General features: G+C 34.8%; 1 protein-coding gene across 2 annotated transcripts in view; it reads right to left on the bottom strand.

The window, feature by feature from the left end:
• LOC143226888 (beta-scruin-like) overlaps positions 1-20,408 on the bottom strand; it is a 113,743-nt gene that overhangs the window by 11,991 nt on the left and 81,344 nt on the right. For both annotated transcript variants that reach the window (XM_076458422.1, XM_076458424.1), the window contains 5 exons: positions 18,959-19,078; positions 11,916-12,038; positions 9,316-9,485; positions 9,038-9,183; positions 3,842-3,958 (listed from right to left, as the gene is read on the bottom strand). In XM_076458422.1, the coding sequence (XP_076314537.1) occupies positions 3,842-3,958; positions 9,038-9,183; positions 9,316-9,485; positions 11,916-12,038; positions 18,959-19,078 (676 nt within the window). The remainder of the gene's footprint in view (positions 1-3,841; positions 3,959-9,037; positions 9,184-9,315; positions 9,486-11,915; positions 12,039-18,958; positions 19,079-20,408) is intronic.

Here is a 20,408-nt window from a genome sequence, read left to right as displayed (position 1 = left end):
TGCTAAACTTTGACACAGTAAGAAACGTAAACTTCTAAATATTTTAGCTAGACTTCTTTTGCATTCTTCCTGCTGCTTCTTTTTTCCATCATGTAGCTGGACAGTCACTGGAGTTACATCAAGTAAACCTTCTGGAGATATAGCGAATCTGTGCTGAGAGGAGGATTGGTGTTCTTTGAATTTCTGTTTTGCCTTTTACCAGTTGCAAAAACTGGTGGATATGAAGGTATACTCCACTGGCCTCTCCAATTTCCCTGTAAAAAGGCCTCTATTTTCTGCCTTGGCACAATGAAAGCATATGACTTTTTGAGTCTGATTGTCGAAGTGCAGCCATGGGAACTTATCAAACCACTTGCCCTGGAAGTTGATATTTTGAGATTTTGCTTTCTGTCGTGGTATTAGTTGTGCGTCTGGATGATATGGCTTTCCACACTGTATCTGTGGAGTGTCAGATTTTTCATTACTGCACAAACTTGTTTCACAACTATCTGGTGGTTCATGATGTGCAATAGTTGCACAAGCATTTTCAGACTCGTCCTCTGATGAACATGGTATTTTCTCTGTATAACAAGTTTCTATTCTTTTGTTTGAGGTTGTTGGATTATCTACATTTACATTGTCACTTGTAGTACTAGTAACTGGCTTATAGAACTGTCTAATATCAGAAAGTTTCAGACGCTTGCTTGTCATAATTGGAATCTGTTTCCCAGATGACTCAACAGGCTAAAATACACCCTTTATAGAAAAACTCTAACGTACAATGAACGAAGATAGAACAGAATGGAAGTAGGGCTGAACTGTACAATGTATTTAAGTCAAACACGTGAATCTCACAATGACTACCAAGCCGACTGACTGCTTGGGCATCGCTGGGACAATAATGTGTGCTAGTTACAACACAAGTAATTGCAAGTTTATCAAAAAATATTTAAACAATTACAAATATATTATATTCCTGTTAAAGCTCATCAAACACGTTGTGATATAATGACTATAAGCACATCTATTAAATAAAAACACCTAAACAAAAACTAACAATACAATTCAAGTAGAGGCTTCAGGCTGTTGAAATCGCTCCTTTTGTGTTCTAATTATACAAGAAAATACAATATTTTTACTATCTATGATAAGATAATATATTGTTCTTTTACCAAAGAGCACCAGCACTTTATTAGAGGGCAGTGATAATCTGAAATTTCATGGATTAATGAGGCCACAAACACAGGTCTAATTAGCCCTCTTGTAAAATCAAGGCTCAGACTAAAGGGAGAGGAGGGAAGTGATGTAGGCCCGGTCTGGATCCGAGTGGCCTGAACCTGTCGTTATCTGTACACTATGGTCAGCGACCTCGGCAGCTAAGGAGAGTAAGGCGTTCGACAATAAAACCGGTTAGATATGCATAAGAACAAATGGCATAGGAAAACCACAAAATATATACATAAGATTGATGCAGCTACAAGCTACAAATGGCCTGCCAGATCTAGATCACAGGAGTTTACGCTTGGGAGTAATATTTTCGAATTTCATGCTCTGTTCAATCTGTTGTGATGAAAATTTTACTTAATCTTACAAGACGTAGGTAGATTCTGTGATAGTGCTTGCAAGCCTTGCATGTATACTTAGGCCTACTGACTGATACTTACGAACTATCGCTTAGATCGAAAAGCTTAGAAGCACGCCTATATTAAAGATGTATATTTTGGCTACTGAAAAAGCCTACATCTAGGCCTAATTATGTAATTCGATTGGTAAGAACACGAGAATCACAAGGACAAACACACAATTTATAGGCCTGTGATACAATAAAACAATTCAACAGACCAAACTGTAGGGGATAATGATTGTATACCCCCGACTAAAATGAAGGAGGGACGCATCCCCCACTCCCCCAGAATCTACGCCCCTATGTACAAGAGATGCTATCTTCTTTCCCACACTTCAAACTTTTAAAGAGCAAATTCAATCCCGTTTCGATGAAAATGATCAAAATATCCTTTGCGGTTTCTCCTGTGTCATAATGTAACCTGAAAAATAAGATGCTACAAATGATATTTCATTACTTTGTGACTTTTATGGACTGAATGAGAATCAATTACCTTCAGGAAGAAAGATTGTGGTTGGTCTTCTAAATCGAGAAAAACAAAATCCACATTTGTCTTCTGGATATAATTATAATATAATGCATTACATTCAGGATATAATTAATCAAAATAGATTTATGAGAGTGGCATCTCTCTACTCCTTCCAACTTATTTTGTTGGCTCAAATATTCATCACTATTCCAGCCACATCCAGTTCTTCTGAAAGATCAATCTCTGCTTTACCTCAAATGAAAACTTACTTATGTTCTACCATTGGACAATAAAAACTTCCTCGTGTCGCCATTTTGAATACTGAACGGGAAATAACAAATTTTGTGATAGATAACAAAGTAGAAGAGATGATTAATGCTTTTGCTCATTAGAATAATTGTGAAAACTTGTTGCTTATTTGAACCTTATTTGGTCTTATGTTATATACGTTAGAAAAGTAAAAACACTAGTTGCAATGAAAAATTTATGTTTACAGTTTTGATTATTAAAAGCAAATATATGTTATGACCTTTTCGGAGGGATCACGGTACTGAACCCCTAATTACGAAATCTGCTCTGTGGGTCTGACACTACATATGTGGTTCTTATAGCGCAAATTTGTGTTAGTGTTGTAAATGTTCTCATGGTAGAGAGCAGAGTTTGGGTCCTTCAATTCTTTTAGAGGAACCAATAACATCCTGATTGTACCAGTTCTGGAAATACTCGGTGTTTACCTGATGAACAAAGGTATAATTCAACAATACCTTGCACTGGAATTGTATAAAATTAGTTCATAGAGCTAAACTTCAGTTATCTTCTTCGGCTAACTACTGAACTCAATCCAACTAAACATTTTCAGGATGAAACTACATCTTTTATTTTCCACTATTGCAATCATCTGCTGACATCTGTGAATGAACTGCAGACCATATTCATAAATAAATAGTCTAAAAGCAAAGAAGACAGCTTTCAGTATCTTGGTTTTGCCGTAACCAGTGCAGACTATTAGGTAAACAAATCATACAACAAATGGAACACAGGAGAAAGAGTAAGACAGAACAACACAGTATTAAAGATAACTAAATCATAAAAGTAATCTTGAATACATTGATCTTCCAAAAACAAAACCATAAGTTTTCTATGTTTAAAATTCAACTAAAATAATACCATTATTAACAGTAAAATAACTATTGTAGAATTGTTTTACATTTTTGTTTGAATATTAATTCTAATACACAATGCCGACTACATTAAAATTATTTTGAATAATCAACTCAGTAAGTCATGTGATAACTAGAAGTTATATAAAGTTACAGTGGAATAGAATATATTAACTATATTTTGACATTGTTTAGCATTTCATAGGTAGTGTAATACCACCAAAACATTAATCACTTTTGGAAGGGTATGACAGTTCCTTCTGTCATAAAATATTCATGCATTCAGATCATAAAAACATTTTCAGAATCAAGGATTTAGAATTTACAAGATAACAATATCCCTTGTACTTAAAGGCTTTAGAAACCAAAAAAAATATGGATCAATGTGTTAGCAGGGGGAAATTAAAACAACGTATTGGCAAATATTAGGTGTTTTTTGTCATCAGTGTTATGTACTGAGAATCTTGAAACTTTTTAACATTACAAGTTCTTTGAGTGTAATTAATATTTAATTTCAACCTAATCCTTCAGTTAAATAGGGTGGCTTTGCTATGAGAAAAACGCACACTGTTTAATTAAAACTAATTCCACTGTCATTATCACACCTACCTGTTACATAGATGGCACCACGGTAGTAAACAGCAGCATGATGGTTTCTTGGAAGTGACATAAACCCGAAAAATTCCCACCTATCTTTGAGAGGGTGATACTGAAACACAGATCGACCTGCAACAAATATTATCAAATTTCATTACATAGTTGACAAACCCCCTTTTCCAAGACCTCAAATCACACAAACTTGATGAAAGAACGTTTTACAAAAAACAAACAAACCAAAAGCACGTGACACAAATACTTTGAAATAGTCTGTTATATATAAAAAATCTTTTTAACTTTAACCCAATTTCAGGTTTCTAAAACCTTCTGTATTCATATGATTCCTTCACAATACAATTAAACATGAGGGATGGTAAAAACAAGATTCAGACAAAATACAACTCATTAAACAATGTTTAGTTTAACAATGAGCTGCTTTCAGTAAATATCTTATGAATTAACACATAGTACCTCATTTGTATTTGACACATTTATTTTTTAATAGTTTAGCACATCTCTAGTTGTCTTTTATTAAAGAAAGCTTTGTATTTATTACTGATCTCATGTCTGTTCCTTAGAAGTTGAGTATATTTGAAGGTTTTTTTTACTGATAACATCACACAAAGGATCTCCTTCATGGACTCAAGAAATGGTGAGGACACTTTCTTGTGAATAACTTCAAAAACATTACTACATTGTTCTGGATCAAATCAGAGTGGATACAAATATTACATACTGTGAAATAACACATTATAAAGTTTAGTTTACTGTTATGTTTACATCATTCGGTTTAACATGGCTTTTTACTTACATTGAAGCACTTTATTGCCTTCTACATGGCGCTTGTTGGTTTTCATTAAGTATGTAGGTATTATGAAACTGACACCAGCTCCCCCTAGCAGTGATGTACATTTATTAACACTGAGAAAGATTATGTAGTACACGAGAGGTAACTTCGTGGTCTAACCACTAAATAAAACGCCATCCTTGATATTGAAAGCGAGTTAGTTCACGAATGTCATTGCTCTTGAAATATTGTGTTAATCTCTGGTGAATTACGTTTTTATTTGTCTGCTTATTAGATATTTACTGAAGTTGTGGTGGTATTTGTTTAGCCTATTAAAATACTTGTTACATATACATGACTGTTTAACTTAAAGTGAGGCTTATGATTTAGTCTATGTAGTTAAAGCTAATTTTAGAAGCAATAATTTATGGCAAGTTTGATTGGTAACTAAGTAATGATGGGTAGTGTAACTAGGAATCAACATCATGTTATTAGAAACTTCTGAATTTTTCTTGTTAATTTAATTGAGTGTTATTCTATAATCATATCTCATACCATGTGAAATGTTTCCCAACAAAGACAATAGACATCTGTCACACAACTCTATGGTCACAATTTGATGCTTGTGTTACATCATTTTCATTACGTGATGTATACGTTTATCCATGAAACCCACTTGAAGTAAAGTCGTATTGCAGAGACGGCTGGTAAAAGTATTATAGCTTTAATTAAAACAAAGTACAGAACAACTTTTCGACCATCTGAGGTCATCTTCAGATTAACAAAGACAGTTTGAAACTGACCATTACTGGGCACATGTCCTGGAGATGAGAGCATGAAGGGGTACAAGATTGTAGGGGTGGAACAGTTAGATGTTACACGTTGATTAATATACAGGGAGAGGACAAAAAGTGGTCCTCCTTGACAATGCTAATTTGTTATATATTTTATTAGAAAACATAAAAACATGTAAAACTATGTGTTTTAAAATACACTGGATGAGGTCTGCTCAAATATGATTCAAATCATAATTTTAACACTTGATAAGTACCTGAACTTTTTATGATTTTAGTTGCATTTTCTCATATAAAGTGTTGTACACCTGTTGTAGTCTCTTAGAACTTCTTATTCCAATTAGCCTACAATTGAGAAATAAAAATAAACTTTTTTAAACTAACTCCGGGAAAGTTTAACATGTGACGTCACAATGAGAAGTTGTTATGACGTTTTTGAGAGCCTTCACTTTTGATGTACCTGTGACTATAAGAGTATAACTAGAAAGTTCAGGAATAACGCCACTTAAAGGTGAAACCAGGGATGACTGACCAGAAGCCATTAAAGGTGACAGGAAATCAAAAGACAAAAGAAAGAAAAGATGGTTGTTGCTATGGTTGTTGTAAATGAAGCATCTGTAACTGACAAGCAACAACAGAAATCTCAACATAAAGCAGCCAGAGCTACCTACAGAGATAGTACTGGAAGAAAACAAAGAAAGAGTGTTGCCAGCCAGAAGAAACAGAACAGAGACAACTCATTATATTCACCAAAAGAAGTCTGTAACCATAATTAAAAAGTAGATGATACATGGTCAGCTCAAGTTAGCAAAAGGGCCAACAGTGCCACTGGTGATTGGAACATGCGACAAACACAGAGGTGCCAACAAATAATAATATTCCAGTAGGTGATGGCTATGTCAGGGCCAAGTCCTACAAGATACTGGGTTCAGCAGTGAAAATGAATCTATTATCTTATGACTAGATGATGGGCAAGGCATATCTGTGTGTGCTGATTGATGGGACAGTAAGAAGGTTTACATAAAAAAAGAATAAAGATGGACCCTCCATATTACATGGGAAACCTTGAGGCCATGTGTATGAAGGAACCTTTTTATGACTTGGTGATCAGCATCATACCAGGCAGTACAAGTTTGAGAAACCAGACAAAAAGAAGACTGATGAAACATCTGTAGTCACCATTAGAACTCAAGAAAAGCAACCAAGACATCAAGCCCCTGCAAGTCTTGAAAGGTGAACTGAAGGAAGTACATAAGAAAGATCTTTCACTGCAGAAACTTTGGAAGAGTGCCTAGGATAAAGTAGAGCACAATTCAAAGGATTTAAAGACTGGAGTACCATAAAATATTGCTATATTAATATATCAAGGCAATTATTCTGGGGAAGTTAAACAGGTCATAGTACTAACAGAATACTGAACTCAATTGATGAAGTTGACTTACAAACAGATTGTGGGAGGACATTTAGGGAGTAAAGAAGATGGCTAGCAGGATCACCAGCAACTTCTGTTGGTCAAGGATCATTGGAGATGTGATCAAATTCTGCTGTCATGTGTCAATACTCAGAAGGAAGGTAACCAAGATACCACTCTGTGATATGCCTTTCATAGAAGAGCTGTTTAAGGTCAACTGGTATGTGTTGAAAGTAGTGGACTATGCAGCACGTTATTCAGTTGAAAATGGAGAGAAACAGAAGCCTTCACAGAATTGTTATGTAGAATAAACTTTTCAAAAAACGTCTTGATTGACAGAGGGACCCAACATACCTCAGAAGTAATACACTAGTATGGAGTGGAGACTCGTGAGATCTAGGCAGATCTTTACCACCCATGCAGTAATAGATGTAAAGCAGTCAGAAACAGTTCTATGATAACAAAGACCATGAAGAACATTTCAAGGTCAAACAGAAGGCTTTAGTTCTGCTAGTACAGATAAGAACAAACTCAACCTGTAGTAGAAAATACCTTTTGAAGTATAGGAAGTGGTCAACAAATGGACTGTAAGGTTAATTAGAATATCAGACCAAGATCTACCATGCCAATTTTTTTTTTAAAGAGGTACTTCAAGAGAAAAAAGATCTAGTGGGTGTAAGCTTTGAGATACAGATGAACACTGCTGGTGTGGCTATCATAGATGCAGAACCAAAAATAGTGTCTTTGTCATAGGAGTTGAAGACCTATTAGACCTAAGACCACTGGTTGGAGTTGAGACATATAGAGATATCAACATCAGTGAAGATCTCACCGACAAGCAGAAGAAAGGGTTACCAGGTTTACTGTGCCAGTACACAAATGTCTTCAAAAACTCACCAGGCAAGACAGACTTTGTGCAACACAAACTCATGGCCATGACCAAGGATCCAGTTAACATAAAGCCCTACTAGATGCCCTATGCAACAGGAGATCTGATCAAGCATATTAAAAGCTGGAGTCATCAAGCCTTTGAATTCAATCTACTGTACACCAGTGGTAATTACAATGAAGATGGATGACTCAAGTTGTTTCTGCACACATTTCTGGAAGCTGGTTGGTCCTTGTGACACAGTTCATTTCTGAATCTATGGGAAACCAATAAGCTATCATGGTGAAACTAGATAGGTTCATGTTCTTTATCAAGGTCATCTTCAGGAAAGGTTACTATTATGTGGATAGCATTCTAACCTACAAAGGCAAATAAGAAGCCCATATGAAGAAAATCCGACAGTTGTTCAGACAAGTGAAGCCAACAGGTCTGACCATATAAGAGCTACATCAGTTACTCTCTGTTGGACTTTGTTGGACACAATGTGTGTAACTGAGAGATAGCTATGGAAAAAGAGAAGCTAACCCATATACAAGATGCACCAGCTACAATGATGAAGCAGGGAGTTACCAGGATACTACAGGAAGCTCACCAAAAGCTATACTAAAGTGAAGTGGGAACAACCAGAGCAGATGGCGTTACACAAGCTGAACGATATTGCAGGAAGTCTGTGAATCCTTAGAATGACAAAACAACATTCATCATTCAGGTTGATACGTCAGATTTTGTTATCAGGCAAAATGCTGTTGAAATTATTACAGCTTGCATTTCGATAACAGAGTAGAAAAGAATAATTTATTTTGTGAATTATGTTTTAAAATAACAGAACCAGCTTATGTGGACTTTATCAAAAAAGTGATAATTATTTAAAGCGCTGAATACAATTGTGGTAATCAATCATATAACAAACATTTTTTATATGTTTGACTAGTTTTAATATACTATTTTAAAAGAAGTGGAGTGTGTGCAGTTTGTTAATTGTTGTGAAAGTTGTCATTAACAAGTGATGAATCCAGCCCATACATTAAAATCTGGCAATAGATTGTACAAATCACATATATATTTCTTAAATCCCATGAAGATGTGTGCAGCTAAAACTACTAAGATAATGGTTGAAAGAGAATGTTTGTGTTAGTCTACACCATACCCTCACTAGCATTTATACAAATTTTATCCATGATTAACTGTACACAAAATATCCTTTAAAGCACTGCAAAAGAAAACATGACAAAAATATTATACTTTGTTGTTCAGCTGTACTTCATGGTTTTGTAAGTAAGACATAATTTGATGTACAGTATGACACTAGCTGTGCCATCCTTCTCACCGTAAGAAATGTTCATGGGGTCTTGTGGATCTACTCCACCAATAGCTACGATGACAGGAACTGAAGTGTCTTGAATGTCACCTGTTGCATGTAAACGGTTCACGTAATATGGAGTGTTCTCAACATTTCGAAGCCCAAGGACTTTTCTGTAATAATTAGAAATTTAAGACATGCATTTCAAAATTACTATTTTTTACACTGAAATAGTTTTGATTTATTTTACATCAGAAGTATTTGATAACAAGGAAACAGATTCATTAAGAAAGATCTATAATTACTTTGAATGTTGGTAATCTTCATCCATAAAAAGAAGCTTTCCTAAATTAGGATCAATCTGGCGAGGAATGGTATAGAAATGTTTAAATAACATTTTCTCTTTACTACTGTGAAACTGGTAAACATCAGTATGAAAACCTGAGTCTCTGATGTCTGGGTCAGGAGGCCAAAACTAAATCAACCAAAGTATAAACATTTTAGTGTCAACTACAGAAAAACAAAAGTAAACTGTTTAACCTTTTAACAAAGACAAAAACTTTACACTTTTATTGAATTCAATTGTGATAATTAGTGTAATAGTTTAAAATAAAGGCAAGGTCAGTTTTCAAAATACACAATAAAAGTTTCATCGACCAACTGCCAAAATTAAAAAAATAAGACAACGTGTTTGGATACCTTCATGCTACCTTCATCAGGAGTGAAAACCTACATGACAAGCTGGTAGTTTTATAAGGAAAAGATTTAAGTAATTGTAATTTATGAGGTGGTATGAATATTGTACATAAACAATATATTTTTACAAATTATCCATTATTACCAACTAACCCTTCACATCTGTTCAACTAAGGATTATTTATTCAATTCACTTTGAGTGTTAGATTTGTTTAAAAGTACTTGTCTGTGCCACTGTATACTGTATATATATAAGGTATAACAAGTCAAATCGGTAGTGTATTCAGATGTTACTGTATATATATATATATAAGGTATAACAAGTCAAATCGGTAGTGTATTCAGATATTACCGTATATATATATACATGGTATAACTAGTCAAATCAGAAATAAGTAACTTAACTCTTATTTTCAATCATTTAACAAAATCAAAACAATATTTTTAACAACTGAAGATTAAATAGTGTATATCAAACTATATGTGAATGTAACAAAAACAGTATTATGAACATAAGGGCTATAATAGGGTGTTAACTGTGCTGAACACATTGCACAATGTTGAGCCAGTGGCACATAACACAACCTAGAGGTGAAAAGGACTAGGAGAGGGTATGCACTTATGCAAAGACATATTTTCTTTTAATGTTTAAAATACAGATATTTTTCTTCAGGTGTTTATGATGTGCCCAGTTTCATTTTTTTCTCAGACCAATTATTTCTCTCATGAAAAACAGTCATAAGCTTCTGAGCAAACTCTGCTGTTACTGTGGGTTCGTTTATCCAATACTTCTCAGACTACCAGCTTTATCAACAAATACCACATCATATAGAAAGCCTGACATTAAGCTTTTCCATAAGGATTACCATCTCACTTACAAGAACTGTATGACTGTGAAGGTCACACAGCTGTTTAGTTCGTACAGTTACATAACCTGCTCAGGTAGTATCTGGACACCATCTCCAGTGATCTTCATGACTAGGACAGAACAAATAAACTTCCATAAGACTGATACTGGAGATGAAACCCCAACATGTAAATGATCTAGACAACTTCTCCTCTTGGAAAAAGAGACTGAAACCATGGAAGAACAAAGATTGACAGAGCTGAGTACGAGACCATTGACATCATGGAGCGACTTGTAAAAAGAAAGATGTTCCTCAAGATTCTGTATAAGCTACTAGAAAGTGACTAAAGTTAAACAGATAAATACTTTTTCACTGACAAGGACTGGCTATCTATTTTATAACAAATGTATTGTGGCAGTTTGTTTCGTTACCCTTTGGGCTGTATATTACATCTGCTTTTTTCAATTGCTAATGAAATGTTCTCTGTTGGAACTACTCTGGAACATCACACTCATCTATTAGAATAACAAACTTGTTTGTTTGTTTGTTTGTTTTGGAATTTCGCACAAAGCTACTCGAGGGCTATCTGTGCTAGCCGTCCTTAATTTTGCAGTGTAAGACTAGAGGGAAGGCAGCTAGTCATCACCACCGACCGCCAACTCTTGGGCTACTCTTTTACCAACGAATAGTGGGATTGACCGTCACATTATACACCCCCACGGCTGGGAGGGCGAGCATGTTTAGCGCGACGCGGGCGCGAACCCGCGACCCTCGGATTACGAGTCGCACGCCTTACGCGCTTGGCCATGCCAGGCCAACAAACTTGTACCTGGAGACAATAGCAATAGTTGAATAATAGGGAATCAATAATCCTCTGTTAAATATAAATGGTAATAATGAACAATTTTGGAAAGAACTATTGTTTTCCATGCACAATACTCATACCATCTCAGATATTACAATTACTTAAATATATTCATTGTAAAACTACTAGCTTGTCATGTAGGTTTTTACTGGTATTGAAGACTCCTAAACATTTCTTATTCTGATTGTTGGTCAATCAAACTATTATTGTACATTGTATATTCTTCTTGTATTCTATCACTGTCTGCTTTACACATTTGATTTTGGATTAGATAGACTTAAAGAAACTATAGCGATTCAGAATACTAAAAATCAGTTTTCAAAGCATGCAATACCATGGAAAGAATAAACATAATCAAGTTTTTAATACACACTCAAATGTTATTAGCTAATTAAACTCATTAACAAACAAACAATGAGCAAGTTATTTCAGACTCATTTTACCTATAGTCATCACATTGAAATGTTTTAATATTTTAACTGAAAGAAAAACTTACAGGTATAGTAACCGGTGCCAAATCTTTAGAAATAGCATCATCACCCAGGACTTTAGGTCGATAACCACTGATGTAAGTTTGTATTCCTCCATTGGTTCTATAGCTTCTACCTGGATTAAACTTCTAGTATGAAATAAAAACAATGAAATTACACAAAATGTTTCCAAAACATCAGCACAGTTCTTTCCAAAGGGACGTTTTATTGAAACTGAATAAAATTTATATATTACCTATGTCACTTATATAAATGTTCGTATAAATTTATAAAATATACTGGGAGTTGCAGGTCATGACGATAATGTCAGGATGAAATAGGTCTAAAACATCTATAATATTCCACAGGACTTAAGGTAGGTTATAAATATAAATTCAGAAAGCTTCAAGAGTTAATCACTGAAGGACAGATAGGAGCCATTAGACAAACAGAGTTTCTGTTAATGTTTAGTTTCATTTACTCAGCGGTAAAATAACACAGTTTATTTTTTTACATCAGTAGTGGTTATATTTTAAGCACCATTTGCCTACAAATTACAAGTTACAAACAAGAAAAGCCTGCAAAAAATCACAAATGTTCAAATAAACTTTGATTTTTTTGTTAAGTGAAATGCAGAGCTACACAGTGAGCTAGCACACATTGAAACCTGGTTTTTAGTGTTACAAGTGTTCGGACTTAATGGAGACAGAAGTACAATAATTTGTTATTTTTATGTGAAGTGTACTTTAAATTGTTTTCACTGGATGATTTATGATGACCCATCAATGACACTAGAACACTGGTATCAAGAGTTGGATTATTTTGGTGAAAATAAAATATAATTTTATATATACATGAGATGAATTTAAACTGTAAAGAGGACGACCATGTGGTCAAGAAGTGAGTGCGAAGTATTACTTGAGATAACGAAATTGTTGTTTTAAGGCTTATTTTTAATTTTGTAATTTGTTTCTGGAGTTGTTCTGAAAGTTTTTTCCAGATGGATAGTTGAATCGTCCAGGGTGTTGACTGTTACAGTTACGTTGTATATGTATATTGATTTGTTTTACGTCAGTTAACATCATTTGTAACATAGGCTTAACAAGTTTTATGTTTCCCTAGGGCACAGCAGTATATCTGCAGAATTACAATGCTATAAGTTTCAATACTCATGGTGAACAGAGCACAGATAGCCCTTTGTGCTTAGCTTCCAACAAACAAATTATTACAGCAGCGTGCAAGCTTCCCAGCTTGTATGAATGTGAAATAAGAAACTTAACTGATTGTTAAATTGCACTTTGAATTATTTTTCTCACATAATTTAAAAAAATGTCAACAAAGAAACAATTGTCACAATAAACGATAACTAAAAAACACAAGTGTAGAGGATGACATTTCGAGACTAGGATAGACGATAACTGTAAAAAACACAAGTGTAGAGAATGACATTTCGAGACTAGGATAGACGATAACTGTAAAAACACAAGTGTAGAGAATAACATTTCAAGAGTAGGATAGACGATAACTGTAAAAAACACAAGTGTAGAGGATGACATTTAAGGACTAGGATAGACGATAACTGTAAAAAACACAAGTGTATGGGATGACATTTCGAGACTAGTATAGACGATAACTGTAAAAACACAAGTGTAGAGGATGACATTTGGAGAGTAGGAGAGACGATAACTCTAAAAACACAAGTGTAGAGGATGACATTTGGTGAGTAGGATAGACGATAACTCTAAAAACACAAGTGTAGAGAATGACATTTCGAGAGTAGGATAGACGATAACTGTAAAAAACACAAGTGTAGAGGATGACATTTCGAGACTAGGATAGACGATAACTCTAAAAACACAAGTGTAGAGAATGACATTTCGAGAGTAGGATAGACGATAACTGTAAAAAACACAAGTGTAGAAGATGACATTTAAAAACTAGGATAGACGATAACTGTAAAAAACACAAGTGTAGAGGATCACATTTGGAAAGTAGGATAGACGATAAGTGTAAAAAACACAAGTGTAGAGGATGACATTTAAAGACTAGGATAGACGATAACTGTAAAAAACACAAGTGTAGAGGATGACATTTGGAGAGTAGGATAGACGATAACTCTAAAAACACAAGTGTAGAGGATGACATTTGGAGAGTAGGATAGACGATAAGTGTAAAAACACAAGTGTAGAGGATGACATTTGGAGAGTAGGATAGACGATAACTCTAAAAACACAAGTGTAGAGGATGACATTTGGAGAGTAGGATAGACGATAAGTGTAAAAAACACAAGTGTAGAGGATGACATTTAGAGACTAGGATAGACGATAACTCTAAAAACACAAGTGTAGAGGATGACATTTGGAGAGTAAGATAGACGATAACTGTAAAAAACACAAGTGTAGAGAATGACATTTAAAGACTAGAATAGACGATAAGTGTAAAAAACGCAATTGTAGAGGATGACATTTAGAGACTAGGATAGACGATAAGTGTAAAAACACAAGTGTAGAGGATGACATTTAGAGACTAGGATAGACGATAACTGTAAAACACAAGTGTAGAGGATGACATTTAGAGACTAGGATAGACGATAACTGTAAAAACACAAGTGTAGAGGATGACATTTAGAGACTAGGATAGACGATAAGTGTAAAACACAAGTGTAGAGGATGACATTTAGAGACTAGGATAGACGATAACTGTAAAACACAAGTGTAGAGGATGACATTTAGAGACTAGGATAGACGATAAGTGTAAAAACACAAGTGTAGAGGATGACATTTAGAGACTAGGATAGACGATAACTGTAAAAAACACAAGTGTAGAGGATGACATTTAGAGACTAGGATAGACGATAAGTGTAAAAAACACAAGTGTAGAAGATGACATTTAGAGACTAGTATAGACGATAACTGTAAAAACACAAGTGTAGAGGATGACATTTAGAGACTAGGATAGACGATAACTGTAAAAAACACAAGTGTAGAGGATGACATTTAGAGACTAGGATAGACGATAAGTGTAAAAACACAAGTGTAGAGGATGACATTTAGAGACTAGGATAGACGATAACTGTAAAAACACAAGTGTAGAGGATGACATTTAGAGACTAGGATAGACGATAAGTGTAAAAACACAAGTGTAGAGGATGACATTTAGAGACTAGGATAGACGATAACTGTAAAAAACACAAGTGTAGAGGATGACATTTAGAGACTAGGATAGACGATAAGTGTAAAAAACACAAGTGTAGAGGATGACATTTAGAGACTAGGATAGACGATAACTGTAAAAAAAACACAAGTGTAGAGGATGACATTTAGAGACTAGGATAGACGATAAGTGTAAAAAACACAAGTGTAGAGGATGACATTTAGAGACTAGGATAGACGATAACTGTAAAAAACACAAGTGTAGAAGATGACATTTAAAGACTAGAATAGACGATAAGTGTAAAAAACACAATTGTAGAGGATGACATTTAGAGACTAGGATAGACGATAACTGTAAAAAACACAAGTGTAGAGGATGACATTTAGAGACTAGTATAGACGATAACTGTAAAAACACAAGTGTAGAGGATGACATTTAGAGACTAGGATAGACGATAACTGTAAAAAACACAAGTGTAGAGGATGACATTTAGAGACTAGGATAGACGATAAGTGTAAAAACACAAGTGTAGAGGATGACATTTAGAGACTAGGATAGACGATAACTGTAAAAAACACAAGTGTAGAGGATGACATTTAAAGACTAGGATAGACGATAAGTGTAAAAAACACAAGTGTAGAGGATGACATTTAGAGACTAGGATAGACGATAACTGTAAAAAACACAAGTGTAGAGGATGACATTTAGAGACTAGGATAGACGATAAGTGTAAAAACACAAGTGTAGAGGATGACATTTAGAGACTAGGATAGACGATAACTGTAAAAAACACAAGTGTAGAGGATGACATTTAGAGACTAGGATAGACGATAAGTGTAAAAACACAAGTGTAGAGGATGACATTTAGAGACTAGGATAGACGATAACTGTAAAAAACACAAGTGTAGAGGATGACATTTAGAGACTAGGATAGACGATAACTGTAAAAAACACAATTGTAGAGGATGACATTTAGAGACTAGGATAGACGATAAGTGTAAAAACACAAGTGTAGAGGATGACATTTCGAGAGTCTTTCATCTTCAGGTCAGTGTGTCTTTATATAATATGGATTGTGAAGGACGTGCTGTAATTTATTATTAGATTTGTTTTGATGAGAAGAAAATAGAACCATAACTGTTGAAGGTAATAACTACAAGGTCAAAAGTGAGATGATGAAATTATTAAAACAAGATTAGTAAAAACTTTATCGAAAAATTAAAAACTAACAAGAAGAGAAAGAAAAAAAGAACACGGTAAAATTAAAAGTTGATCGACAAACTTGTGACAGCAGTTGAACAGTTACTATTAAAGAAGAAGATAGACAAACCTGTGACAGAAGTTGAACAGTTACTATTAAAGAAGAAGATAGACAAACTTGTGACAGAAGTTGAACGACTACTATTAAAGAAGAAGATAGACAAACTTGTGACAGAAGTTGAACGACTACTATTAAAGAAGAAGATAGACAAACTTGTGACAGAAGTTGAACAGTTACTATTAAAGAAGATAGACAAATTTGTGACAGAAGTTGAACGGTTACTATTAAAGAAGAAGATAGACAAACTTGTTACAGAAGTTGAACAGCTACTATTAAAGAAGAAGATCGACAAACTTGTGACAGAAGTTGAACGACTACTATTAAAGAAGAAGATAGACAAACTTGTGACAGAAGTTGAACAGCTACTATTAAAGAAGAAGATCGACAAACTTGTGACAGAAGTTGAACAGCTACTATTACAGAAGAAGATAGACAAACTTGTGACAGAAGTTGAACAGTTACTATTACAGAAGAAGATCGACAAACTTGTGACAGAAGTTGAACAGCTACTATTAAAGAAGAAGATCGACAAACTTGTGACAGAAGTTGAACAGCTACTATTACAGAAGAAGATCGACAAACTTGTGACAGAAGTTGAACAGCTACTATTAAAGAAGAAGATAGACAAACTTGTGACAGAAGTTGAACAGCTACTATTACAGAAGAAGATAGACAAACTTGTGACAGAAGTTGAACAACTACTATTAAAGAAGAAGATCGACAAACTTGTGACAGAAGTTGAACAACTACTATTACAGAAGAAGATAGACAAACTTGTGACAGAAGTTGAACGGCTACTATTACAGAAGAAGATCGACAAACTTGTGACAGAAGTTGAACGACTACTATTAAAGAAGACCGACAAACTTGTGACAGAAGTTGAACAACTACTATTACAGAAGAAGATCGACAAACTTGTGACAGAAGTTGAACAGCTACTATTAAAGAAGAAGATCGACAAACTTGTGACAGAAGTTGAACAACTACTGTTAAAGAAGAAGATCGACAAACTTGTGACAGAAGTTGAACAGCTACTATTACAGAAGAAGAACAAAACTGCTCATTCACTTGTTGTAAATAGAGTCGGCAAATTGTGTATACTATTTTGAAGATTGAACTAAAAGAGTCCTATCAGGCTATGAAATGTTAAATGCAAGCTTTGATATTCGAAACCTCATTAAAAGTATTCATTTTTGAAATCTTGGTCTCAGAGTCAAAATCTTTGTTTTAACTGTAAACCTTCGAGTTAGTACCTGTGTGTTCCATTCACCTAGTGAATACTCAATTTAAATAAATAACAGTGTAACAAGTAGTATTAGTCAAAGATCTAACAGCTCCACTCAGCCTGCCTGTGTTATACTCCTACATATTTTTCAATCAGTTATCCATGTATATGGACAAACATAAGAATACATGGGATCGAGATGTTCTATTGTCACTGAATAGTTATCACACAACAGCACATGTAGCTGCTGTCAACACACCATAATCATTGGATGTTTGAGAGACCACTTAAAGTGACACTGAGCCTTCTGTACATTTGCCCTAGGCATAATCACACAGAGAAGTGATAGAATTACCAATGACAACAATAGACATAAAGCTATCCCATTAGTATGTTTATTTGTTTTGGAATTTCGCACAAAGCTACTCGAGGGCTACCTGTGCTAGCCGTCCCTAATTTAGCAGTGTAAGACTAGAGGGAAGGCAGCTAGTCATCACCACCCACCGCCAACTCTTGGGCTACTCTTTTACCAACGAATGGTTTATAATGCCCCCACGGCTGGGAGGGCGAGCATGTTTGGCGCGACCGGGATGCGAATCCGTGACCCTCAGATTACGAGTCGCACGCCTTACGCGCTTGGCCATGCCAGGTCTCCCATTAGTATACTGCAGGGCTTGGGAAAAAAACAACAACAAAAAACATACACACATACAAAATAACTACTGAATGGATATTTTAGTGCTATGTTTTTTTTTGTATTAGAATATTCAAGGAATTTCACAAGCAGGAATAACTTTTATATTTATAAGCTATATTCTTTCAGTGTTGTAATCTGTTTCCCGGCTGCAAATCAATAGGCCTAGACCAGTTGGAAAATTCTAGCGATTTGACATAACATTTTCTATTATATTCGAGGTTATATTATAAATATAGGGACCGTGAAGTATTGGGGAGATAAGTGAGTAAGCTGGTGGGACAGTAAGTTTAAAAACTTACAACGCTAAATTTCTTGTTTTTGTTGTGGTAGGCACAGCAGATAACCTCAATATGGGTCTGTCCTGAGAAAGTACTGACATAGAAACTTCTGTTTGTGTCTTGTGAGTTGTTTGATCAATCAGTAGTAAATGTGTACAGAAAAGTGTATTTTTTTTACATTAGCCGAGGTATTTCGTTTAAGCGCAATTTATATGGTTACTTAGGCTTATAACTAACAAGTTACAAAGTGGACAAGCCTATAACGAAACATTAAAAAGGAAATGTATTAATGCTATATAGACTAAAATGTGAATTATTTTCACCATTATAAGAAAGTCACTAACCACTAACTCTTAAAACTCAATAAATATAAAAAATAAATAAAATAAGGTTACCTTTGTTAAAGCACCTCGTGAACTTCTATTCTGTTTGCTGGCATGATATTCCCTGTAATTTAGTTGGATCGTTCTTGCAGCCTTATTCATTGTTTGCATATCATTTTGTTGTTTGTCTTTCTAAAAAGACCAAATTAAAAGCTAAGGTTTAGAGTCACACTTGTTTCAACAAATCATTATTTTATCATAAATTACTTTTAATACATGTTCAAAAATGATTGAAAAATAAGATATTTTCTCATAGAGGAGTTATTACTGGTATGTTTTCATAAATTTGTGTAGAATTTCAAACAGGCACTTAGTTCCGACAACTGAATTTTCCTCACAACTGCAACTTTCAAATAAATCTAACTTATGATAAGAAAGCATGTTTTATGTAAGTTCCACTGTACAATAAATCATACGGAAGGTTGGAGAGTGGGGTATGACATACAGTGTACACAAACAGAATATGATGTTGGAGAGTGGGGTATGACATACAGTGTACACAAACAGAATATGATGTTGGAGAGTGGGGTATGACATACAGTGTACACAAACAGAATATGATGTTGGAGAGTGTGGTATGACATACAGTGTACACAAACAGAATATGATGCTGGAGAGTGTGGTATGACATACAGTGTACACAAACAGAATATGATGTTGGAGAGTGTGGTATGACATACAGTGTACACAAACAGAATATGATGTTGGAGAGTGGGGTATGACATACAGTGTACACAAACAGAATATGATGTTGGAGAAGTGGGGTATGACATACAGTGTACACAAACAGAATATGATATTGGAGAGTGGGGTATGACATACAGTGTACACAAACAGAATATGATGTTGGAGGTGGGGTACAAAACATACTAATGTACACAAACAGAATATGATGTTGGAGAGTGGGGTATGACATACAGTGTACACAAACAGAATATGATGTTGGAGAGTGGGGTATGACATACAGTGTACACAAACAGAATATGATGTTGGAGAGTGGGGTATGACATACAGTGTACACAAACAGAATATGATGTTGGAGAGTGTGGTATGACATACAATGTACACAAACAGAATATGATGTTGGAGAGTGGGGGTATGACATACAATTAATACACAAACAGAATATGATGTTGGAGAGTGGGGTATGACATACAGTGTACACAAACAGAATATGATGTTGGAGAGTGTGGTATGACATACAGTGTACACAAACAGAATATGATGTTGGAGAGTGGGGTATGACATACAGTGTACACAAACAGAATATGATGTTGGAGAGTGGGGTATGACATACAGTGAACACAAACAGAATATGATGTTGGAGAATGGGGTATGACATACAGTGTAACAAACAGAATATGATGTTGGAGAGTAAGGGGTATGACATACAGTGTACACAAACAGAATATGATGTTGGAGAGTGAGGTATGACATACAGTGTACACAAACAGAATATGAT

Source organism: Tachypleus tridentatus, chromosome 9 (assembly GCF_004210375.1).
Source record: "Tachypleus tridentatus isolate NWPU-2018 chromosome 9, ASM421037v1, whole genome shotgun sequence".
Taxonomy (NCBI): Eukaryota; Metazoa; Arthropoda; class Merostomata; order Xiphosura; family Limulidae; genus Tachypleus; species Tachypleus tridentatus.
This window is presented reverse-complemented; position numbering and strand designations above follow the sequence as displayed.